At 41.7% G+C, this 24,869-nt stretch overlaps 6 protein-coding genes across 7 annotated transcripts; 4 read left to right on the top strand and 2 right to left on the bottom strand.

Annotated features, from left to right (window-relative positions):
• Nucleotides 1–191: 191 nt before the first annotated feature.
• On the top strand, nucleotides 192–1,845 carry LOC6732469 (retinoid-inducible serine carboxypeptidase). The gene is made up of 3 exons (XM_016178225.3): nucleotides 192–358; nucleotides 523–1,434; nucleotides 1,507–1,845. The coding sequence occupies exons 1-3, from the start codon at nucleotides 277–279 to the stop codon at nucleotides 1,800–1,802; spliced, it is 1,290 nt and encodes a 429-aa protein (XP_016025105.1). The 5' UTR covers nucleotides 192–276; the 3' UTR covers nucleotides 1,803–1,845.
• A 1,806-nt stretch (nucleotides 1,846–3,651) lies between these two features.
• Nucleotides 3,652–5,286, bottom strand: LOC6732468. 2 transcript variants are annotated; one of them, XM_002079552.3, is made up of 5 exons: nucleotides 5,018–5,286; nucleotides 4,908–4,964; nucleotides 4,455–4,853; nucleotides 4,074–4,384; nucleotides 3,652–3,988 (listed from the first exon to the last, which is right to left on the bottom strand). In XM_002079552.3, exons 1-5 carry the CDS (start codon nucleotides 5,080–5,082, stop codon nucleotides 3,732–3,734), a joined length of 1,089 nt encoding a protein of 362 aa, XP_002079588.2. In that variant the 5' UTR covers nucleotides 5,083–5,286; the 3' UTR covers nucleotides 3,652–3,731. The 2 variants fall into 2 exon arrangements, with proteins under 2 accessions (XP_002079588.2, XP_016025104.1); XM_016180187.3 differs by having other exon boundaries at nucleotides 4,908–4,978; nucleotides 5,018–5,259.
• A 1,568-nt stretch (nucleotides 5,287–6,854) lies between these two features.
• Nucleotides 6,855–11,953, top strand: LOC6732467 (C3 and PZP-like alpha-2-macroglobulin domain-containing protein 8). The gene is made up of 9 exons (XM_002079551.3): nucleotides 6,855–7,012; nucleotides 7,431–8,621; nucleotides 8,683–8,944; nucleotides 9,004–9,229; nucleotides 9,285–9,305; nucleotides 9,367–9,423; nucleotides 9,488–9,596; nucleotides 9,648–10,743; nucleotides 10,832–11,953. Exons 1-9 carry the CDS (start codon nucleotides 6,951–6,953, stop codon nucleotides 11,885–11,887), a joined length of 4,080 nt encoding a protein of 1,359 aa, XP_002079587.1. The 5' UTR covers nucleotides 6,855–6,950; the 3' UTR covers nucleotides 11,888–11,953.
• A 56-nt stretch (nucleotides 11,954–12,009) lies between these two features.
• On the bottom strand, nucleotides 12,010–12,930 carry LOC6732466 (phenoloxidase-activating factor 2). Its single transcript, XM_016180186.1, has 2 exons — nucleotides 12,838–12,930; nucleotides 12,010–12,774 (listed from the first exon to the last, which is right to left on the bottom strand). Exons 1-2 carry the CDS (start codon nucleotides 12,928–12,930, stop codon nucleotides 12,010–12,012), a joined length of 858 nt encoding a protein of 285 aa, XP_016025103.1.
• A 4,515-nt stretch (nucleotides 12,931–17,445) lies between these two features.
• LOC6732464 lies at nucleotides 17,446–17,852 on the top strand. Its single transcript, XM_002079548.4, has 2 exons — nucleotides 17,446–17,589; nucleotides 17,655–17,852. The coding sequence occupies exons 1-2, from the start codon at nucleotides 17,482–17,484 to the stop codon at nucleotides 17,811–17,813; spliced, it is 267 nt and encodes an 88-aa protein (XP_002079584.1). The 5' UTR covers nucleotides 17,446–17,481; the 3' UTR covers nucleotides 17,814–17,852.
• Nucleotides 17,853–20,521: 2,669 nt separating this feature from the next.
• Nucleotides 20,522–23,458, top strand: LOC6732463 (aminopeptidase Q). The gene is made up of 4 exons (XM_002079547.4): nucleotides 20,522–21,134; nucleotides 21,198–21,353; nucleotides 21,414–22,770; nucleotides 22,975–23,458. Exons 1-4 carry the CDS (start codon nucleotides 20,629–20,631, stop codon nucleotides 23,086–23,088), a joined length of 2,133 nt encoding a protein of 710 aa, XP_002079583.2. The 5' UTR covers nucleotides 20,522–20,628; the 3' UTR covers nucleotides 23,089–23,458.
• The last annotated feature ends 1,411 nt before the right edge of the window (nucleotides 23,459–24,869 follow it).

The raw sequence follows: 24,869 nt of genomic DNA, 5'->3' as shown, positions 1-24,869 counted from the left end.
CTGTTGATTTAATATGGCAGGATTCCTAATATCAGTAAGTGTACAAGATGAACCAAACATATATTTCTTTAACAATTTTAATATTATAAAAGAAAGGGTGATTTCCATTTCGTGTATCCATTCCATTTCCATTTTTAGTGTTTACTGGAAAAATGTACGTATTTCCTAGTAAAATAAGCAAACAGCTAAAAGCAGCGTCAGATCAGTGCGCATTTCCCGCCGCAGCGGGCAGTTTAGTTCTACTTTCCTTTCCATTGCATTGTGATCATCGCGATTATGTACATGTACCTCAATGAGAATAAAAATCGTATATGGGCGTGTGCCCTGTGTTTTTTTTTAACACTGATCTGCGTGCAAGGTGTGTATGTTTTCTCAGCTATAACGCATAGCTACCCAAGTGAACAAAAAATGGCGTAATTGTGGTTGCAATATTGTAGTTTATTAAAATCTACGAAGTGTGGTGCTTTGTATATTTCGATGTTTGAGAAAAATACTCCATAAGGGTTAGTTATATCATTGCAGGACGCGTTGGTCTGGGACCTGGAGTACAAGAATGGGACTATGTGGAAGTTCGGGAGGGCGCTCACCTCTTTTACTGGCTTCTATACACCACTGCAAATGTGTCTCATTTCACAGAGAGGCCGCTGGTAATCTGGTTGCAAGGGGGGCCCGGAGTGGCATCCACCGGCAGCGGGATATTTGAGCAGCTAGGACCCATCGACATCGAGGGCAAAACGCGAGAGAGCAGTTGGTTGAAGCACGTGAATGTTCTCTTTGTGGACAGTCCGGTGGGCACGGGATTCGCGTACGTGGAGCATCACAGCCTCTATGCGAGAAACAACAGGCAGATAGCCCTCGATCTTGTCCAATTGATGAAGCAGTTTCTCACGAAGTATCCCGATTTCCGAAAGGTGCCCCTGCATATATTCTCCGAGAGCTATGGCGGAAAAATGGCTCCCGAATTCGCGCTGGAATTGCATTTGGCGAAGAAAGTGGGCGGAGTAGAGTGCGAACTGAAATCCGTGGTAGTGGGCAATCCATGGACCTCACCACTGGACAGCATTCTGTCCTATGCCCCCTTTCTGCTCCAATCGGGCATTGTGGATGACGATGGCTATCGTCGGATATCGCGACTGGCCGGCGAGCTAGCCGCACTTGTCTATGGCGGAAAGTGGATACGCGCCTTGATGAAGGCGACCGAAGTTCAGGGTGAGATCTCCACCAGTGCGGGCGGAGTCTTCCTCTACAACACCCAGCGGCGGGTTCACGTGGACGAGGTCTACCGGTACGGCGAAGATCCGCAAATGAGCCACTTCATGCGGTCCAATGTGACTAAGGCACTGGGGCTCGACAATATGCCCGTGTGGATGGAACAAAACTCTACAGTCTTCGAACGACTCAGTCAGGATATTTTTAAGCCAGCGAATCAAATAGGTAATTGTGATTTGTTATGCTTTTTGTTGCCAAGTCTAAGAATATTTTATATCGTAAACGTTTCCAATTCAGTTACCAAATTGCTGGAAGAGACGCCGATACAGGTGGGCATTTATTCTGGCATTCTGGACCTACTGTGCGCAACGCCCGGCACCGTTAACTGGATCCGCCGACTGAAGTGGAGCCGCAGTTCGGAGTATGCCAAGGCACCCCGTACCGCCATTCGGATCGACGGGATGCTGGAGGGTTACGAAAAGCACGGCGGACGACTCAGTATGTTCTGGGTCTTTCGGGCGGGACATCTGGTACAGCAGGAGAACCCGGCGGCAATGGCGTATATTTTAAGGTACTTCACCAGCTATGGATAGTGTACAAATTCGTTCGAATAAAGTTACAGAGCTTGCCCGACAACAACTTAAATTCGAGAATTTCAATCATCTTTACATCACCTTCCCGACCCGGGAGTATCTCGAAACACTTGGTAATTAAATGCCATAATTTCGAGGCAAGGCCACAAGTCACCCACATAAGGGACTTGCCCAGAAGCAGCAGCAGCAGCAAACAATTCTCTAACAATTTACTCAAAATTAACTGAATCCCTACTGCCTTCCCTTCCAAACTTTCTGGCTGGGATGCGGTCGGCCGCATCACACGGACAGACATTCGTCTGGCTCAGGCGGAGCCCCATTGTTGGAGAGCGTTACAGGTGCACCGCATCAATTTATTTTCCACACAAAAGCCTATTAAAAGTCTTACACACTTGGGCATTGATGAGCGGCTGGGGAACTTCTCGTTTCGGGTCTGGGTCTGGGTAAATGTTTGCCAAATGAAACCACTTAACCTTTTTTTTCCACCGGCGACCGAAGGAAAAATGAGCAGACGGAGGTTGAGTTTAAAAAAGCAGCGTTGTGGCGTCCGGGACCGCAGCAAAAACAAATTAATTAAAAACTTAAAAGTTTGTCTACGGCAACGCCTCAATTGGACGGAATAAAGGAAAACAAGCAGAGACAGGAACTGCGAATTTGACGATCCGGGACCTTTCGAAAAATCCCTGAAGTCTGTCAATTGATTGGAGTGAATATGTGTCTTTCTTGCTAAAAGACTGCCTCGTAGATGCCTACATTCTTGGCTGCGATGTTTCTCATTTTGAAAGAAAGAAATAAAATTAACTAGTACGTTTAAAGCTTTCAAAACGACGTTATTCTGTACCAAATTTAGGGCAGTATCTTAATCACATTAATTACCCAATGTTAATAAGATTGTTATAATAATACCACGATATCAATTCAAAGTTGAAATATTTCAAAGAAATCACTTTGTCGTGCCACAACAGAAAATTAACTTAACCCAATTCGACAATTGATTTAAGTGGCCCAGCTACGTACATACTTAATTTTGTGCGGCGCCTTGCGAAGGCCCCCTCTTCAGAAATCACTCACGTCTCTTTGTCATCAACAACTAATTAGGAAATACTTACGGCTGAAAATAGCAATCGAACAGCGCCAGGACCACCAGTGCCGAATAGATAGATTGTAATTGGAGTCCATGGTCTTTGTTCTCGCGTTCCACACGAACCGCGCACCGTCACGTCAGGGTGCCGAGTAATTTTCACACAAGTTAACGCCACATATCGTGCATATTAATTATAGGCAAATCTAATTTGCCAGACCCCCCGTCCATTCCCATTCCCACCGCGAATCCTCCAACTGCAGGACCTCAGCAGACGGTAGTCACGTATAAGGACCCGTCCCGCTTCAAGAATGCGGATAAAGCTCGTGCACGTATGCCACAGGCTCTATCCTGGGTATGGTATGGTATCCTGGCCTAGGCTGGATCATGTGTGGCTGCCACGTTGCCACCGGTCGGGGGAAGGCTATTGTAGCCATGTCAAATATTTATAGGTAAGCATGCCAAGATTTACCACGCAGCTCACAAATTGCTCCCGTATGCCGGCTCTTTCTTGGCCCGGCCAAGAGTAAAATAAATTAAATGCCTGCTGAAAACAAAGGAAAATTCTTCGCATGAAAAATGCGGCTGCTGCATGTGGACGGGGTAAGCAGAAGGTGAGTGTAGAACAAAATTAAAGAAAGCAAAGGTGAATAAATAGGTGCTAATTAGTAAACAGTCAAAGCCAGATGTTGCCAATTCTTCAGCATCTGGCGTCTGAACTAAATCACATCGAGAACTTGGCCAAGCTCTTCAATTGCTACGATTGCATTTTTTAAGTTTCAATAAAAAAAAGTTTTAATAAAATGTTTGATCATTTTGTGCATTGTGTCAAATGTTTAACTCGGAATTTATGTGGAGGAGCTTAAGCTTAAGACATGGTAGGAATCTTTGGCTTTACTCTCGCAGAAATCACTCATCAGATGCTCCGCTCTCCTGAAGAAGACTTGTGTATTATTTCGAATTTTATAAATATTTTGCTTATGGTTTCCACTGATGCTATCCCATATAGTCCACTTACGCATACGCTCTATGACATCTGCGCAAAACTTACACTTCAATTGAAGTTCTTGGGAGTTAATGTGATCTATTTGTCTTTGAACTTTGCCTGAAAAAAATAAATATTAAATCAGTTAAATATCTTAGTGAATTATGAAGATAAAACATTTCACGAAAATTCTTTGAGCACTTACGTAAATCGAATCGCAGATGGGTTTCTCTTAAATGCTCGTGTAGTTGGGACTCTTCGTATTCTGTAACTATTTCCGAGTAACGCAAATCTTTGGGTACTTCTTTAAGTACACTGGGGTCATCCTTCCTAACATAACATAGCCCATCGAAGTTGGGTCCGGAATAGGGAACCTGGGTAACGAATCTGGCGTCCCTAAAGTACCTGCGATATTCTTCTTTTTGAGACATTTTGTTGGCCACCATCGACAACACCCGACCGTTGTGAAATCGGAATATCATTGTGGTCAAAAGTTTTTCGACTTTTGAACGGCAGCTGGAAGACAAATTGATTCTCAAGAAAGTCTTTCAAGCTCCTCAATATTTGAAACAAATTTAACACTTACACTGAATTTCGCAGCGAGATGACCCCAGGTATGGAGTCGGTTTTTCTGATATGATGCAGCTCATGGATTATGCAATTTATCAGATCCTCGGCGGCAGTGCTTTGCATCCGGTGCAGGTTTCGGACGTCGTGGATGAACTTTCTGACCCACCATCCCCGAAACAAAGCCTGAATGCGAATTGCCTCACGGTGGAAGTGCTCGTGAATCATACCCTGCAACTGTCGCTCCACTTTGTCGCACAGGATATGCCGCGTGCGAAAGCCGCGCCACCAGCGCTGAATGGCGGTTGCAGCCTGCCAGCGCAGGTGGAGTAGCTTTCGGACGCGGTAACCACGCCAGAAGGATTGGATGCGGCGAGCAGCAATGAACATCTTGTAGTCGATCAGATGCTCAGTTGTCCTTGGGGAAGAAGTCTTAAGTAGAAATATTTCTTGGCTCAATTGGTTGTATTACCAGGTTAATTTCGCCGCCAGAGGCCTGATGAAACTTTCCATATTCTCTTCGTCGAAGCTTGTGATAAAGGACTGCCTTTATATACGAAATTAGCAACAGGCGCAACTTACTATGACTCGTAACTTGGGTCCTCGTCATCTTCCATGGTGGTTTCAGGAGACCCAAAAGAAATCATCTCTATAAATTCGCGATTTAGTTTGTGAGTGTGTGGTAGTTGTTTTATATAAATATAACACGTGTCTTGTGTTGCAGCAACAATTAAAAGGAACTCAATTGAAAAACACAAGTGTAAGTTCAACGCATTCCAGTATACATGGTTATTGATAACAAATGAAAAGCATTATACTGCTAATGACAAGTAAATATCAGAATTATTGATTTTAAATAGTAATATTTTTATATAGAACTTGTATGTAGAGGTAATAAATACAACACTTAAGTGAGCAAAACAAGAAACAGATGTTACAAAAAATGTTTGCAGGTATAATTTCATTTTTATCATAGAAACTGAAATTCAAATTTTGATTAAATTTCGAAACCTATTCGCATACCTTCAGCTGAAGCTAAGAGAGAAAAACAATAAATAAGTCAAGCAAAATTATTAAACATGAAAAACTGCGGCATCCTTGCTCCGCGGAATTCCAAATCACCTTATTTTTTAGCGCCACTTTATTTTTCAGATCAACTCATCCGCTTCATGCGCTCAATCAATTTTTGTAGATTTTCCCATGCCTTTTTTCACACATTGCTTCTTGGCACGACTCACGTGTGGACTTTTATATTATTTTCCGAAGCTGCCAAAGCTGTCCTGTCTCTATAGCTCCCACATCGGCAGTCATGATGTCGGCCTCCCAGTGCGCTGATGTGTGTCGATATATGACACTTTATTGTGTGCACATCATCAGTTTTCAAATTATTGTCAAGTACAGCAAGCAATGCATTGCAATGGAATTAAAAGGAATAAAAATAGGCCAAGTAATAATAAATAAAAAGGTAAATATGTATGGAGTAGTTAGTTTTAAATCGGATGTTCTTGAAAAGGTTTTAAAGAAACTTAAATACAAGCTTACACGTATTCAAGCCCACGCATACATCCGCAAACAGTCATAGCGCACTTAGTGCGCCGCAAAGTATGCAATCAATTTTTATAGCCCACATGCAGCGCCCAGCCGACGGAAACCGCCCTTCCAGCCCACTTCATACCATTTTAGCCCACCGACTATCCCAACTCCACGGGAGTCTGAATGCTGCAATGTTTCACCAATAATTTTCAATATAATCAGCACCTGTGACGACGCCCAAGCATTTGCACAAATGTTGCTAATGTATAAACATTTGCGGGCCCCATCCCATTGTGGGTGTATCTGGGGGCAAGAGGAAGAACAAAAAATTTGAAATGCCGCTGGATGGCGCTTATCTGTGGGGGCTGGTGCCCTGTGAGTTCTTTCATTTGCGATAATTTCAGCACATGTGGTTAAGGCAAAAGCTTTGGAGCACCCACAATAATACCATATTGTTGAAATGTATGTAAAGCGCTAAACTTATCTTTTCCAACGGTGTAATGAATATATGTGCCTGATCAGGATTACTAGCCACTAGTCTGTTAACCCTCCGTCTATCTGTACGAAAGATTTGATCTTAGGAATAAATAGGGCTAAATAGTTGGGAATGCAAGTTTGCAAGTTTCTTTCAAATTAACCAGCTTTAATATCCACTAGTCATATGCCATGTTTTTAAAATGTATCTTTAACTTTTAAATTGTCCAAAAGCATAAAAGCTGAAGCCCATACCTCTCATTTCGTAGAATAAAAACATATTCCAACTAATGGGTGATTTTAATTTGAAAAAAAACCGAAGTAAAATATAATCTTAAAACACATACTTTTGCGTTTGTGTATGTGTCAATGCCTAGTGTGTATATAAACTGAACATCTCAGATTAAAAGCTGAGTACACTTTCGACGTTCAAGCTGGCAGGTCTTCAAATAATCAGTGGCTCTTTAAAAGACTGAAAAGAATAAGTACATGCAGAAAACATTGCATTATGCTGTGGTTAATACTAAGCTCAACAATTTTGCATTGTGTGCTGTTAATCAATGCTAACGGGTTCGTATTGAAGTGACATTAATATGAAATTCAATTTATAAAACGAGTAACGGGTATAAAAACATAAACTTTTTCGAACAGTAGTTCTTAAAAAATGAAAAAATTTTAAATAAATAAATAAATAACTAAATTCGACTCTTAAATAACTTTTGACTATGGATCTATAACGAGCCCTTATCAGCAAATCATTAGAATGAATAAATAATTTAAATATTAAATCCTATTAATAGAACAACAATCATCGGGTAACTTCATAAGACATTAACAAGCTGGAAGGGAAATTTTAAATTTTATATGATGTTTTTTGTGCAGATTTTTGTGTGTCTTCTTAAATATAAAAAAGAAAACACAGTAGCTTAACAAATAAATTTAATCGTGGTTATTTCGATGTATGATGTGCGGTTTTTTCATTTCGCAGCCTGTACTCTGTTGTGGCACCCAAAACCCTACGGTCTAACAGCGCTTATAAAGTTGTAGTTGCCATCCACAATGCACCGCGACCCACTGAAGTCTCAGTCAGCCTGAGCGGACCTTCTTTCAATTCGAGAAAGTATGTTGATGTTCCTTCCATGTCCTCGAAGACGGTTAGGTTTGACATTCCGAAACTAACCAGAGGCGAATACGAGCTAAAAGTTCTGGGCAGTGGAGGCATCGAATTTCAGAATTCCACCAAGCTGGGCTTTGAACCCGACTTAAATTGGTTATACATTCAATCGGACAAGGCCACCTATAAGCCCGGCGATAAGATCCAATTTAGAGTACTCTTCCTAGACAAGCACACCCGACCTGCCGTAATCGATAAGCCCATTCAAATTGAGATCCGCGATGGAGCCCAGAATTTGATTAAGAGCTGGAAAGATATCAAGCCGACTAGGGGTGTCTATTCCGGAGAGCTTCAGCTGTCCGACAGACCCGTACTAGGCAACTGGACTTTAACCGCCGCCGTGCAAGACGAAGCCAATGTGACGAATGTGCTAGTGGTGGACAAGTATGTGGTTCCGAAGTTCGAGGTGCTCATTTTAACCGCTAAGGATGTGGCGGCTAGTGCTGGGTATATTAGGGCAACGATAAAAGCCAGGTACACATTCAAGAAACCCGTAAAGGGCCACGTCGTCGCTTCGATCGAGGGCAGCTCGACAGAGAAGAGCCTGCCCATTGATGGAGAGGTGAATGTGGAGTTTCCCATTTCAGCGACAGCCAAGAGACTTTTGAAAATAACGGCCATTGTTACCGAGGAGCTGACGGACCTCAAACACAACGGCACTGCCTACGTGACAGTCCACCAACACCGTCACAAGCAGGAGGATCTACTTTGGCCAACGCATTATAGGCCAGGTGTATTGTATGAATTTAAGACTGTGGTTAGAAACTTGGACGGTTCTCCTGTCATGGACTCTTCTAAGATGGTTAACTTCAACGTGTTGTGCTGTCAGGCTTATAGAAATTTCTCAGCTTCACTTCAAAATAGCATTGCCACCCAGCACATAATGCTTCCCGATTCAACGTGCAAAAGTTGTCTTGTTACGTCTACCTTTGAGACTGCAGCAAAGTTAGAACGGTACATATATAAGATCGATAAGAAACTCATGATTTCGATCATTACTAAGAAGTACGTAAATATAGCGTTGCTTTGGGATTGACTAATTACACATATTTCTTTCATCTTAAAGGCCCCAACTAAGGAAGGAGCTTAAAATCAATGTTGTATCCGATACCTATCTTCCCTACTTTATTATCACTATTTTCGCACGAGGTAACATTGTTATGAGTCAATTTATAAGCCTGGAAGGAAGAAAAAAGAGTCAGGAAATTGAGTTCGAGCCAGCCTTTGTAATGGTGCCTCAAGCTACGATATTTGTCCATTACATTTTCAACGGAGTTTTAATATCTGACGAGAAAACTGTCGATATCGAGAGGGACTTTGAGAACACAGTAAGACACTATATTCAACAAAAAAATCACGAATCGATTTTTCGTACCCTTACCCACAGATTGAAATATCAACAACAAACGAAGCAAGGCCAAGGGATGAAGTGAGCCTAAAGGTGAAAACCGATCCCCATTCTTTCGTCGGTCTCCTTGGAGTGGACCAGAGTGTGCTGCTTTTAAGGTCAGGAAATGACCTAAACCGTGATCAAATATTGAACAATCTCGCCACGTACTCCACTGATTTGGTGACCCTAACAAATGCGAATATAAATATCTACAGGAGCTCGGGTAAGTTATTTTCGTAAGCTTCTGTTTAAAATACTAAATACGATTGAACCTTTAGGAGGCTGTTATACCGATCCTGGTAAGTCATTAAAACGAACATATAATTTAATTAACTTTAATCGAATATTCCCATATATTAGGTAAAACTAATTGTACTGGAAACTTCTTTAGTCGAACGGTGTTTAAAGATGAGTTAGGTAAGCCCATCAATCAATTGCTTAAATTTCTTATCTTCGCTCATCGCATCTTAAATAATTCTAGCAAAGAACTCAGGTCCTGCTCCCACTCTCGGTTCAACCACAGCACAAGGTTCCCTTCCACCAGTTCGTAAGCTCTTTCCCGAAACATGGCTGTTTTCAGATATTAATGAGTAAGTTATTTCTATACTCCACAAGCAAGCATAATACATTTCTGTTTACAGCGTGGGCGCCAACGGTGAATACGTCATTAGAAAAACTGTTCCCGATACGTTGACCTCTTGGGTGATCACAGGCTTCTCCCTCAGCCCTCAATCCGGCCTTGCAGTGACCAGGAGTCCTAGCAGAATTCGTGTGTTCCAACCGTTCTTTATTACCACCAACTTGCCGTACTCTGTGAAGCGGGGTGAAGTGATTGCCATTCCCGTGGTCGTATTTAACTACTTGGGAATGGATGTGAAGGCGAAAGTATCAATGGATAACTCTGACGGTCAGTACGAATTTATTGAGACCACCAACGCTAATATGTCCCAGTATCATTTGGGAGTACAAAGGGAAAAATCATTATGGATTCCCGCAAATACGGGACGTGGCATTTCATTCATGATCCGCCCAAAGAAAGTGGGTCTGACCACTCTGAAAATCACCGCCATTTCGTCATATGCCGGTGACAGACTCCATCAAATACTAAAAGTGGAGGCCGATGGCGTCCAAAAGTACGTCAACAAAGCCGTATTAATTGATGTTCAAAGGTTGAAACGACGTAGTTTGGCACCACCGGAAAAATCACTTTTCATAGAAAAAGTCGACGAAGCTATTGAAGGTTCCGAGTTTTTCGAATTCGAAGTGTTTGGAACTAGCCAAGCGCCTCAACTGGAACACCTTGACGATCTGGTTCACTTGCCCTACGGATGTGGAGAGCAGAACATGTTTAACTTTGTGCCCAGTATACTGGCGTTAAGCTATTTAAAAGAAAATAATCGACAGGATCAAGAGATAGAAAATAATGCTAAGAGTTATGTGGAAACTGGTTACCAGAGAGAACTCAACTACAAACGTCACGACGGTTCCTTCAGCGCTTGGGGGCAAAGTGATCCTTCAGGCAGCACATGGCTCACTGCATATGTGATACGGTCCTTTCACCAGGCCGCCAAATACATCGATATTGACAAAAATGTCTTGGTAGCTGGACTTGATTTCCTCGTGTCCCGACAGGGTACAGATGGAGAGTTTAGAGAATTGGGCAGGGTTATACACAATAGTCATGGAAGTCCATTGGCACTTACATCATTTGTCCTGCTGACTTTCTTCGAAAACAAGGTGAGCTTGCATTGTTTTTCCACTATATTGATGTGTAATTTTTATTAACTTAAAATTGAGATACTCACCCAAAGCCTCTTCTTTGCAGGAATATATGCATAAATATCAGAATGTTATCGATAGGGCTGTGGCATTTGTGGATACAAAGGTGCGCCAGTCAAATGAGCCGTATGATCTGGCCATTGCCGCCCTGGCCCTGTCATTAGCAGATAAACGTAAAGCCAATATAGTTCTGGATAAGTTGGAAAGGTTGGCCAGTCGGCAAGGTGACCACAAGTGGTGGACCGGTTCAGATAAGAGCAAGAGCAGCGATGTAGAGATCACCTCTTATGTCCTGCTCGCCCTTCTCGAGCGAGATGCTGAGCAGCATAAATCGAATGAACACAGACCAATTGTCGATTGGTTGATTAGCAAGCGCAACAGCAACGGAGGTTTCGTCTCCTCCCAGGACACCGTTGTTGGTATTATGGCCTTAACCAAGTTCGAACTCCAATCACATGAATCAACCGATTCTCTTAATATAGACTATTGGTTTTCGATCGAAGATAAAAAACATGTAACCATAACTAAAGAAACTGAACTTAAAGTCCAGACCCATACGCTTCCTGAAAACGGAAACAATCTGAAGTTCTTGGCCACAGGTCAGGGGCATGCACAAGTTCAGCTGTCGTACCGCTACAATGTGGCCACCAAGGAGGCGAGTCCCAGCTTCAAATTAACGACTACGGTTAAGAAGTCCGATAAAAGCCGGCTGATCCTTGGCATTTGTGGGGAGTACACCCCCATCGCAGCCTCCGACGGGAATAAGCCCACCAATATGGCTTTGATGCAGGTGCAGCTACCATCTGGTTATGTTTGCGATACCGATTCCTTTGCCGCTATCGAAGCCATTTCAGACGTAAAGCGTGTGGAGACCAAAAACGAAGACACCGAGGTTCATATCTATTTCGAAAAACTGTTACCTGGTGACCGCAAGTGCCTGACCCTGAAGGCCATATATACCCATGCGGTGGCCAATCTAAAACCATCTTGGATTCGGCTCTACGATTACTATGCCACCGAACGCACTGCCACCGAATTTTATCACGTGGACACTTCTCTATGTGACATTTGCCACGGCGACGAGTGCGGAAGTGGATGCTAAAGTGAATTAATTAAGTATGCGTTTTTTGTATGCCTACAAAAATTAATAAAAATGTATGTTTTAAAAGGTTTTTATAATTAATATCTGAAGAGGAAAAAGGGTGCAATAATTGCCTATATTATTTAAAGTACAATATTGTACAGATGCAACTCCCGATGAATCCATTCCTTGAGCTTTCTTATATCGGTGAACTGAATTGCTCCATTAAGGCTGGTGCTCCAGGCGCCAACCACATAGTACCTGCTGCTCTCGGTGGGACAAACTAGAGGAGCACCTTTGGTATACATGGGCTGCTCCGGTCGGGGAATAGCAGTTAACACTGAACAGCTTGAGGTGTTTGGGAAGATGGTTTCCTCGATATCCATATCCAACCTTAGGACAATATTTCGAGACGGGTATAATCTTTTAGTCACTCTATAATTCCAACCGGTGACAAAGCAGTTGTCGTAATCCAGATCCACTCCGTTGTGGTCCAGACATATGGGTATTATATGCTGGACCCGAGGAAACTGCTCGACAAGGATCAATAAGGCAATGTTGTTTTTTATTGAATCCCAACTAAATTGCTGATGAACAATTCGATACTGTACACCACGGTCCACGTGAGGCACGAACTCGCTATCAGTTGACAGATCCCAATCACCAGCCCTTATGACAAGTGGTTGTTCCGGTGATAAACAAGTGGCTGTTGTGAGAACCACTTTGTAGCCAATCAAAACACCATTGCATAGAAATCTGTGACCGGTATCGAGAATCGCTACCATGTAAGGGTATTCGGCGAGGCTCGTCTCCAGACGACCACCTATTAAATCCATAAAAATGCCACCAACATTGCCAATGCCGCATTGCTTGTACCCTAAAGGAATCGAACCGTTCATTGGAGTAAGCTGGAAGTAGGCCAAAACAATAATATAGACAATTAATTTAAAGACTATTTCCATGGAACCTACCATATCGTCGGGATGGCAGCACACCTCAAGATAATGACAGCCACTTTTCGCCCGTACCTTTAGGTCTACTATGAGTTTCGAACCACTGCGCATGGTGGTTGAGCAATCAGATCGCTTAACACAGGTCTGGTTTTTAAATAGGCCGCAATGTTTAATTTCAGTTTTTGGAATTGGATCATTAGTGGTCGATGGGATCGATGTGGTCGATGTGATTATTGTTTCGTCTGGTAAACCGAAGCCTAGATCTGCACTCTCATCAATATCTTCTGCTTCTCCCAAAGCTCCCGAAAAAATGGCCAACAAACTTATTGTTAGTAGTAACATATTTTTTAATTACACTTGATATTCTATTATTTATGATATTTGCATAGATTTATTTTTATTTTCAGCAGAACATAGCTGGGCGATGCATGTGCATGTACTGAACTGATATGTGAGCATAGTTAATACTCGTAGAGTACTTTATGTTTATCCATATATGTATATTTATACCATATTTTAGTTAATTGATAACGAGCTGTGAACAACATCTCATACGTCTTAATCCCTGTGTTGATTATATGTATTTATAGGACTCTCTTTAAACAACTTTTATTAAACATATTGTTTAAAATATAAGATCCCCAGACAATGTAAAATTATTTTCTTCATGAAGTATAATTAAATGATTTTATTGTATATTTATTCCAAAGAAGTCATACACATATATGAGACCCTGATGATAGGGATTTAAATTCTTAAGAACTGATAATTGACTTATCAATTTTTTACTGATAACTCGAATGACCCTCAAAGTAATTTTTTAAATTTCTTATAAGGCATGCTTTTAAGTCTCACATAAGCAGACACAACTGGAATTTCCATAGTTAAATCAATCTCTAACTAGATCATTATTTCCTAGGATTGTGTTGATATTCTTAATCACTGTTATTGGTACTTCATTGCTTCTTTGCTATGCTAATCAAAAAATAGCTTTTTAACTTAGATGACATTTTAGCCCAGCAGAGGATGGGAGATTAAAACATCGCCAGCCGTTTGGAATGATTCTAGTTTACCTTTCCCAAGTGGCGTTTAGAGGCAAGGACTCTTCTGATGAATGAGCTCCACTGGGCAGGGGTTGCATCAGTTGACAGCTGGAGCTTCGTCCTTTGCCTTTCTGCTGCCCCTCGCAATTCAAGTAGACGTTTTCTAATAAACATTAAGTTGACATGAAATACACGCCAAACAAATGAAGCAAATGCATTTCACCCCCGGCGGTGGCGGGGTGTGGGCGTGGCCAACTAATGCCACCCCTTTCAGACCAGCTTTCAACGCCGACACCGCAGGATATGTTTACAAATTGAAAAATATAGCGTGCGACCAAGAGGACGTGCAGCGTAAAATGCACAGTGGCCCACATCCATTTCTATGGCTTGACATTTGATCAATATACACTTATCATTATCATTAGCAATGCAGTCCTATTATATACAAATATTTGATCATTCAAAATTAAAATGCCAATGTCTACATATCCATATTTTCAGACCAGAATCAATGGTTTACGGATCACTGTGGCCATATAGGCAAGTTTTCCTGCAGAAACGAGTTGTTACATGGGTCAGTTGGCTGTGGGCAGGCAGACTTCCTGCAAGTGGACCGTCGACGTGCAGCGCGGTTTTCCACGAACACAGCTCGTACATACTAATGTTGAAAATATATAATGGTTTATATGAAGAATATGGCAAACTGTACATCGGTCCATATATATTTCATATATATATACGGCTAAAAATGAATATTTCCTGCAGAAAAGTATCCGGAGGAGAGAAATCTGACACGAAACATTTGCGTGACAAGCAAAATGTTGGCGCGTCCTGGGACATCGGGCGATGGTAAAGCAGTGCGGTGCAGTGGGGGCTAAAAATTCACGTCCAGTGCATTTCAAAGGGAGCCAGAAAAATAATTATGGCCCAAATCACAATAATGCAGAGTAGAAAAGCGCAGCAGAAGAAGAGGCAACCGCAAATTAGGAGTGTATACAGAGGTACGTTGAAACAGTCCGGGAATGTCAGGAGCATGGTAATGAGCCGCAGGATATGTCGACAATTTCTATGCCCATGACATTGAAAAATAACTTTAAGATTTGCAGGGGTAGAGTCAGACAAGCTTGATTGATAACTCAGACATAGCACTGGCAACAAAGTTAGATTTTTTAGTTCAAACAACCATTACAAAATATTACAATATAATAAACTTATAAAATAATATCGTTTGATAATGAAGCAGTCTAAATAAAAATACTAAATCTAAATAATTGACAAACTGGTATGCAAGTGATTGGCTTTCCATAGAATTAATTCTGGAAAGCATGGGAAAATTAACTGGCGGCTAACCCACAGACAAATCTGGCCAAAATGAACGGAGACAGCCGTCGGCAGCTCCAATTTGGCAATGTCGGATTGACAACAATTAAATTTGCCTCCTGTCTGATGCCTCAATGAGACGGCCAATCAGCTACCTCTTTGCACCTCCGCAGATGTCGTCGATGTGAAATTGTTGACAGAATTCAAATCAGTGCCACAGGGCAAAATGCACCGCCTCGCTTCGTCAGAGGAACGCCACTGCTGATGGAAATGATGATGTCGTGTCGGCAATGTCTGTGTCATAAATGTCACTTTCAATTTCGTTGCCTGGCTGGCAGGACTACGGACTCCGTGGGTTCGATTAAAGCGTGTGTTGAATGGCAAATTACCTAAACGCTCTTCTTCTAAGGCCGCCATCGGAGCAAAGGGAAATTTAATTATGTCAGCAGAGCGCTGGCATCAAGTCATGTGACAAATTGCGAATTGTGGGGAAAATTAAATTCAAAAGAAATGGCCTACAACACGCTCCTGAAAAACGAAAAAATATATTTTGTTTATACTTTAAGCACATTTCCCATAAATCCCCATAAATAAAAATTTCAAGATTTAATACATTTTACAGATTCTTCGTTTTAATTAATAAGTTAATGGAAATAGTTTTGCGCACCTTCCTTAAGTATCCTTATACCCTAATTTATCTAAAGCAACTATAAATCTGTTATCATGGCATAAATTGTGTGCATTGAGAGACCGCGCAAAACGAGTGTCAAAGGTTTCGGGTTGCCAATCGTGCCGGATCCCGTCCTAGCCAGCATCCTGGACCATGAATGTCTGGGCCGGCAACGAGTGCTTCCTGCTTCCTGATTCCTGATACCGGCACACCGACTGTCTCCAGACAACTGTACCAGCTACTATAACTGTCGGCAAGTTGGCTTTATTACTTCCACACTGTTGAATATGCATATAAAAAGCGAATCGGCAGGGGAGGCTTGCTTTGACGACTAGCGGCACGCCCACTTTGAATGGCTGGGTTTGGTTGGATGGATGGTTGGAGGAGGGTCCTTTGTGCTCACTGCTTCTGCCAAAGGCCAAGGCAGCCGATGCCCAAGGCGGGTGCATTATCACTTGCCAGCCAAGCGAAATATTGTGGGTGCATTAAATATTTTCCCTCTTGCCGCAAGACAAAAGAAACGCTGCACGGACTCCGGGCGGAGGATGAGGATGGGGATGAGGTTGGGCTGAACAAACTATGCGGGCACGAGATGAGGCAAGGACTTTGTCTCCGCTCCCTTTCCAGGCCGTTGTCTGCGCTTTATATTAAACTATTTATGCCTGGTCCTAGGTTCTCGGTTTTCGGCTCCTAGCCACCGGATCTCGAGGTGTCTCGGCTGGGTGGCGCTCGAAAGCCGAGACTCGCAAAATTTACCTACTACTTACATACAGCTGCTGGTGGGGGGTGGTGAGGGGCCGCATTTTTATCGGGCAACATTTTGCGGGGGAATTTATGAAAAATTTAAAACAATTGTGTGGCTTTGGCCGCATCGTTCCGGCAGCAGGATGGGTGGCCATTGATCGCTTGGCTGGTCAGTTGGGCGCCAGCGCCACCAGAAATTGTTCATGGCATTCTGCGATGCCAAAGCAAGGAATACCAACTATGCATTGATTGGTTACCTCCTTATAAATGGGGCGTAAGGGGTCATTTTGGATGCTGATAGACAAGAATGCAATAGGAAAACTGGCTAAAAATGTACTAAAATCTTACTTAATGTACAATTATTAAACGAAAATTGTTTAAAAAGGAATTTATAGTCCAGAGATACCAAGAAAGTAAATCGATTTGGTAAGAAGAAGGTTATATACTCTTGCAGGAATTATATTTTGTGCCAAGTCTGATGTCTCTTACAAAAGATACTATATTTTATTTTCCATTTTCAATTAATTTCCTATACGCATATGAGAAACGAGCTTGAGTAGAAACGGACGGAAGGTCCTGATTATATCAACTTTGTAGATCAAGGTTCCGAAAATATGTTCATACGACTAGTTGGCCCATCGGCTTTGAAACGTGTATGTTTATTGTACGAAGCTTAAAAGTGGGATTCAATGACTATTTCCTGGAAACATTTGTTCTACTTATTATCTTATTATATTTCTTGAGAATTGCAATATGCATTAACTCCGATTTCCTCATGAGCAGTAGCAGCAGATAAGCTTACGGTTCCCTCGACAAAGCGGTATAAATACGCACGATTCCCAGCCAAAGTCACAGTGTCTTCCAGCCGCTCAAGCCAATCTAAAGATGTCTCCTAAATTCGCACTTGCAATTCTGCTCCTCAGCTGCGTTCTCCTGGGACTGACCAATGCCCAGTACAACAGGCGCCATCAGGCTGGGCCTCACCGACAAAATGTCAGTACCAAGTATTATTATTGATTGGGAAAATATTTTAATCAACATTTTATAATCATTACCAGATTGGGACTCGAATGAATGCCGACGGCCCTTTGCCGCCAAATTTCCCCCCTCCGGGTGATAATGCTGGAGGCAGTGATGTCCCGGCCAACGTGGATTGCATGCCAAATCTGCTGGCTAGTAACACACTTGATACCAGGAAACCTAAGCCCAAGCATTAATCGGAAACCCGAAATTTTCAAGAACTAAACCAAAGCGACATACTAAGTAGATGGACGACAATAATTTATGGAAATGAAATATTGCTTTTCATAAGAATAAAGAAAATGAATTATAAAAAAACCTTTAGAAAGAAAAGTATATAATAAAATTATATTTATTATTTTCGAAAATAATAATAACTGTAAACAAAGATTTAAATTTATTCAGAACCACTTTTAGCTTCGACAAGCGAAAACTTAAAGTGATCAAAAACTATTAAAAAACCGCAAAAACTATTAAAACTTTTTCTTTTCTAATATTTTCTCAAAGTTTTTCCGACTGTTCATTTGACAAATACATAAAATAGTTATTCCAGTGGCAGCTATATGATCTAGTTGACGGACAAGCTGAAAGCCTGATATGACCTTGACGAAGAATATATATACTTTATATATTCTCAATGTGTTTTCTCCTGCCTTACAAAATTCTGACTGAAATCAAAATTTCCTCTGCAAGGGTATAAAAACTAGACAATTTCGATCCGCTACTGGGTCATTGCGGTCAATTAAGAATGATCGCTAAGCCGAACCAAAATCATTGAACGAATCATTCCGCATGGCCGCCTTCTGTGATATAACTGATGCGACTTCCGGTCCGCAACTGTGATGCATTCTAGTGGCCGGAAATGGTGGAAAATTTTGCGGCCTAGGCAAATTTTAGGGGCCAATTTGCACTGGATTTTGGGGGCGAAGAGCTGGAAAACTTAATTAGCCAGCCGCAGTCCGATATCCAATTGGGATGGTGATTGTTCCTGAAACCGAGGCAAAAATTTCATTGCAATTGTCTCTAGACCGAAATCAATGGTACATGCTGTAAATGGGAGTTTGGTTGGAAGTTTGAATGGAAGCTGGCCCAATTGTTTGTGTGCTCGCATGTCAAACAATATTGCAGCAGGGAGATTAGTTGCTTATTTTGACAGGAGCTGCCAGTGTTCCGTTTAGCACCGGTTCCGGGAAGCCAGGATCCCGTATTGGACCGGGTAAACACACGTACGCATCTACGTTTCCTTTCACGATGGAATACATGAAAGGATATAGAGGATTTCAAGGATGCGCCTTAGCCAGCTGACGATGATGATTCTCATATCTCTAGTGCAGTCAGTGCATGCACTTCTGCTCGAGTGCCCTGCCACATCCGCATACTCGTCCGCACCCTCGCCCGCAGCCACATCCACATCGAGCATAGTTTTTCTTTGGCTTCTCTCATTTTTCATGCGCGCCAGCTAAGCTTTTAATTAAATGCAAGAAAATTCAATTTTAATTAAAATTTCTCAAAAGTCTCTGGGCTGGCATTGCATACGGATGGCGCAGCGATTGGATAGGGATGCGGATGTGGATGCGGATCCAGATCCGGACTAGGAATGGGCTCTCGGGTCTTGTCCTGTTTTCGATCTGGGCTGTTCGACTCGAGTGTTTGCCAAACGTGTAAAATTGAAAATTAGGAAATCGAATTGTAATGCCAACAGGGGCAGGACGAAGAACAAAGGGGAGGCAGTTTGTGGGTGAGGGATCCCAGTTATCAGGCACACAAAAGCAAAATTGTAAAGTAATTGGAAATGAAAATTCATTTAGGATCCGCATCGGGATGAGCAAATGCGCCGGGCAGGGGACTGGGTGTCTTTGAAGGGGCATAAAGCATAATCCGATTGAGCTTTGTCATTTCAACGAGCCCTTCAAATGGACACTTTTCAACGACAGAAGAAACTCATTCTCATAACAACCATTTTCTTAAGGGTAACCAATAGCCTTTAACGAACTTTGGAAAAACACTACTGCAGCTTTACACTTTGTTCAGTCTATGAAGGATTCAAGTTTTATTGTCAAATTGGTGTTTATATTTTCATTAATTTACGGCAAATTAAATATATTAAATTAATTTCCATGCAAAAATTACAATTTCGTATTTTTTAAATATTTGAAGAACTTTAAAAAATTCATCCTAGCTTAATCGATTTGGCAAATTTTTGGAAAATAATCCCCCGTATTCAACTCAATCCCAATAACTAATCCACACGTGACTGCCAATATTTTGATATTCGAGGCGGGGCTGGTGGCAAACTTTTGAGCAAAAGTTTGCTAGCCTCCAAAAGCCACCGAGGCTTTTGCGAGCATTTTGCACATAATTTAAGCGCTCACATCCCGTCAGTCATAAATTACACATATTACATGCACGTATAAATCGCAAACCAGATCCGAATATGTATGCGTATGCGCTATGCGTTCGAGGGTCCTGGTTCTGGTCCTGCTGGGCCCGAAAGTGTGCCTGCAAACTGGGACCAAAGCGCTTAACATCCTTTTTGGCGCTGGGCCCACACAGGCACTAACACTCACACGTTTGCAAACAGATACATGTGCAAATCGAGGAACGCACGTAGCGCAAAAAGTTGGAAACTTCTGCCAGCCCGCAAGTGAAAGCTGGAGGAAAGTAAGTCAAGACGCTGCTAAGTCGAGATGGGAATGTTACTTTTACCCCTACCTCATTCGAAGGATCTTAAGTTCCAGCCCCCAAGTTAAAAAGACTATTAAACAACCCTAGCGCACGGTAAAAAGTGATATCCTTAATGTTGATTAAACAAACGTGACTTTTAATAATATAATCCTATTAGATTTTTCTTATTTATTAATTATAAAACAATTTCTAAGAACACCAATAGTAAGTAAACTAGACTCCGTATGTCAGATAATCGTAAATTTTCTTTTGAAAATAAATTTAAAATTTAAAAAAAATATTTGGCGACCAGTTCAGAAGATCAACAATCAAGCATTTTATTTTAGCATGCTTAAGTGTTTATTGAATGAAAGTGAAATCTGCTATAAAAATGTTGCACTCTACGGATTGATACTCCTGTTATGTCTGTGTCAAGTTGCATGTTCTGCTAAAACTCAAATATACGATGAGCCCCGATTACCGCCGAATGTCAAGCCTTTTCACTATGATATTAGATTACTAACTCATCTGGAGAGTTCAGCTAATTGCAGCTACAATGGTATCGTTAAAATTTCCATTCATGCACAAAAAACCACCAATCAAGTGGTGCTTCATGTGGGCAGAGTTTCAATCGAATCAAAGAAAATCACGCTCTTTGGTGAGACGTCCAACTATCGCCTGAGATCTGTCAGGTTCAATAAGGATCGGAAATATATGGAAGTTACTTTCAACCAGTCCTTGTTGATGGGCAAGTCCTATGTCCTCAGTGTCGAATTCGGTAGGTCAATGTCCATGAATCAGACAGATGGTTATTTCATACGCTACTATATAAATTGGAAGACCTCGCAGAAAATGTAAGGTGCCTTTGTCCCTTAAGTTCAAAAAATAATACTAATAATAATATTAACGATATTCAGTTGGTACTCCGTGTCCCATTTCAATCGAAACTGGATAAGGAACACCATGCCTAGTTTTGATGAGCCCTCCCTAAAGGCCACTTTTAATGTAACCATGGGTCATCACAAGCGCTTTCAGAGCTACGGCAATATGAAGGTCCAAGCAGTGCTGCCCAAGTGAGTTTGATCCGTTTAGTTTGTCCGTAATCTATAGACGCATTTGTTATTTTTTTCTAGCCATGAAATACAGGACTATGTGTGGTCCGTGCACGAGGTAACGCCCACGATTCCCACACATTTGCTGGCCTTTTCCGTAAACAACTTTACCTGCCGGTATAGCCAAGCTGCTAGTATGAATCCTGTTAGATTTCGTACCTGTGTCCAGTCGGCTGATGTGCGTGCGACCTCTTTTGCCGCTCAAATGGCTCCTCAGATTCTGGAGTTTCTGGACCGGGTGCTTCAAGTGTCCCTACCGCTGGAGAAGATCGACCAATTGGTGGTCGATGATTTTCCTACAGAAGCCATGGAGAACTTCGGGCTCGTCGTCTACAGTAGCAAACAGCTTTTGCAGCGTGAAGATGGGCAAATGACCAAGGAAAAACTGCAGACACTCCACCTAATCGCTCACGAATTGGCCCATATGTGGTTTGACAATCTGCTGGGAATGGACTCGTATTCAGATTTATGGTTAACGGAGGGCCTAGCCGGTTACTTTAAAAGCCTCGCCGTGGATCATTTGCAATCGAGAACGGGTCGCCGGATACTGTTGAGGTATCGTGAATCATCAATGATGTATGAATCACAGGTTGGCGGCATATCCTTGGTGCCTCTTTCATCGAATGCCAGTTTAAATGCAGAGAGGCAACTGTACCAGAAGGCCACCTCTCTGATTTGTATGCTAATTGGCTTTTTGGGCAATGAGACTTTTTACGATGGACTTCAGCGGCATATGTGGCAAAACTCCTTTGGGAGCAGCACTCCCGATCTTTTCTGGAGATCCCTACAACTGGCCAGTGAAAGGGAGGCCACTTTCGTCAAAATGTGGGATGTCAAAAGCATTATGGACACGTGGATTATGCAAAGTGGCTATCCGTTAGTCACGGTCATCCGCAATGGGAGTGAAGTATTTCTGAAACAGGGACACGCCCTCAACCGCAGCAGTTCCCAGCTTTGGTGGATTCCTCTCACCTACCTTATAGAGGGCGGATCCCTTTCCAAAAACCTCAAGCCGAAGGCGTGGCTTAGTCCAAATAGCCATAGCATAAAACTAAATGATATAGTTCCCCGTAACCAATGGATTCTTCTTAACCTCCAGGCAGTTGGCTACTACAGAGTTAACTATGACGAGCTCACCTGGCAGCTTTTGGCCACCACGTTGTTCAATGACTTCCGTAGCATAAATGTCATAAACCGTGCCCAGATCGTCAGCGATGTTCTATTCCTATGGAATCAGAAGTTACTTGCCTGGTCCACCGCCCTTAATGTATTGAAGTACATAATCGACGAAGACGAGTACGAACCCCTGATGGCTTTCGTTGTGGGCTGGACCAATGGTTTCTGTGGTATCTCCGCAGAGAATTCTTTTAACATTGCGGTAGGATAATTATTTAATATTTCTCATAAGCCTTTCATTATTGTTATGTTTTAAGTATCTTTAATTTATAACTTTTACAACAAGAAATTAGCACTAAAAATGACAAAATTTGTATAAATTTTAATGGAAAATAATTCGAAGTAATCTTAATCTGCGATTTGATAACAATATTTTGTTTCTCTAATGTATTCGGTTTCCCTACAGAAATGGCTGGGCATTGCTGCAAAATGGTATGCAGAGTTCATCAGTTACACGTTCGACAAATTCGTGGTTCAGGATCCTAACCAGAATCTGAATAGCCTCGACTACCCTGACTAACCGGAAACAACGGGGCCATTCCAGCACCACAAACTAATGGGCCAGACCAGATGCACTCCCACTTGCCCAGTGGCAAGTCTCCTTCCTTGGGAGCTGGCGAAATGAAACCGCCATCAATGAACCGCAATTGTATTTGTTTGCAAATAACTGAGCGTTATCTGAGACTATTTATCTTTATCTGCAACAACAGCAAAGGCAGCTCCGCACAATGCCAAAGGACCCTGGAAGGAGCAGCCACTGGGAACTGCGGCTCCACTTACAGCCAAGGCGCCAACTGAAATAATGATGCAGGCGAAATAACAATAAAGGCGGGCCGCGAAAAGGACTGGGCAGGAATAAAGGACAGTATCGATGCTCCTTTCCGCAGCGGTAAAGACAATGGCAGACCTCGTAGTATTGCAGCAATTTCCATGGCAATGCAGTGCGCTACTTCTACTTACCAAATCACTTCAACGAGTCCAGTCTTTAAGGTCGATGCTAAGAGTTTTAGGGCGAAGTTTGTGAAAAGAAATATTAGTTAAGTATAATAGTCGGTTGGAAATATATAAATTGGGTGAACAAAAAAGTTTGCTTTGCTTTGAATGAAATTTAGGCAATGCAGTGGGCGCCAAAGCTCAGGCGGAAGTTTATTTCGCCTAAAACCAGGCAAATTAAATTTAATGGAAAATATATTACCATTTTCCGTTTTTGTTTTGTTATTTTTTGGACCCCCATTTTTCGGCTCTCTGGCTGGTTTATGGTCGTCGGCAATACAAATATTTATAAATCAAATTTAGCGCTATGCATTAATAGGCGCGATTATTATTATTGTTCCCAAAAGCAGAAGAATTAACAACCAATCACTTGCATAACCGTAAATGTTATTATATTTGCTCTTATTATAAAACGATTATCTTTTTTACTAGTTATCGTTTGAGGTTTATTTCCCGATTACTCTTTTTGACGGTAATTGTATATGATTCGTATGATACATTTTTTTGTCAGGATGAAATGCTTGTTTATTTTTTATTCCCCTTTGTCAGTGGCCATTTTTTAAATGCGGAAATTTATTAAGGTGGCTATTTATTTTCATTCTTGGTAAATAAAAAGACCCCAAAGTACTCACTTTGGACGCAATAAAAACAAAGAGTCTTATGCTGCATTTAAAAAAATCAATTATTGTCGATATTGTAAAAGCAAGTAAAAAATGTCATTATGTATCAGAGATGGCCACAATACAGTTGCTGAATGCAGTTGACAGTTTTATAATGACGTTCATTATGGAAGCGGGCAATTAATTTCTTTTAATTGCCCAGGTGCATAAAAAAAAATAGCAGAAGTCGAAAGTTGAACACAGAATTCATAAAAATTAAAACACATTTAAAGACGACTTTTTAGAACTGAAAATATTGTTAGCAACTTTAAAATAAAAGTACCCAACTACTTTCAGAGGCAGTATTATAACACACTTCAATATTGTGAGTATTTAATTTAGAGTTTTATGAACTGAATACAAGCAGAATGTTCTCCAGCTAATAATATTTATTATATAATTTATTACAGCTTGTAGCTAAAATCAAAACACCTCTTATGAATACGCTAACAAACATGTATCCCTTTTCCACTTGTCAACTGGTTTGCCAAAGGGCACGATTCGGTTGACACATCTTCATCTTTCTGACGGTAACTGAGCACTTAAAGCATATGTCGATTGCCCCTATAAAAGGGACAACGGCAGGAGAATCAAAAACATCTCTCAGCAAATAAACAACCGACATACTGGGAGTCGGAATCCGAGTTGT

The sequence above is a fragment of the Drosophila simulans genome, chromosome 2L (genome assembly GCF_016746395.2).
Source record: "Drosophila simulans strain w501 chromosome 2L, Prin_Dsim_3.1, whole genome shotgun sequence".
NCBI classification, from domain to species: Eukaryota; Metazoa; Arthropoda; class Insecta; order Diptera; family Drosophilidae; genus Drosophila; species Drosophila simulans.
The sequence above is the reverse complement of the archived record's forward strand: the minus strand, read 5'-3'. Positions and strand labels throughout refer to the sequence as shown.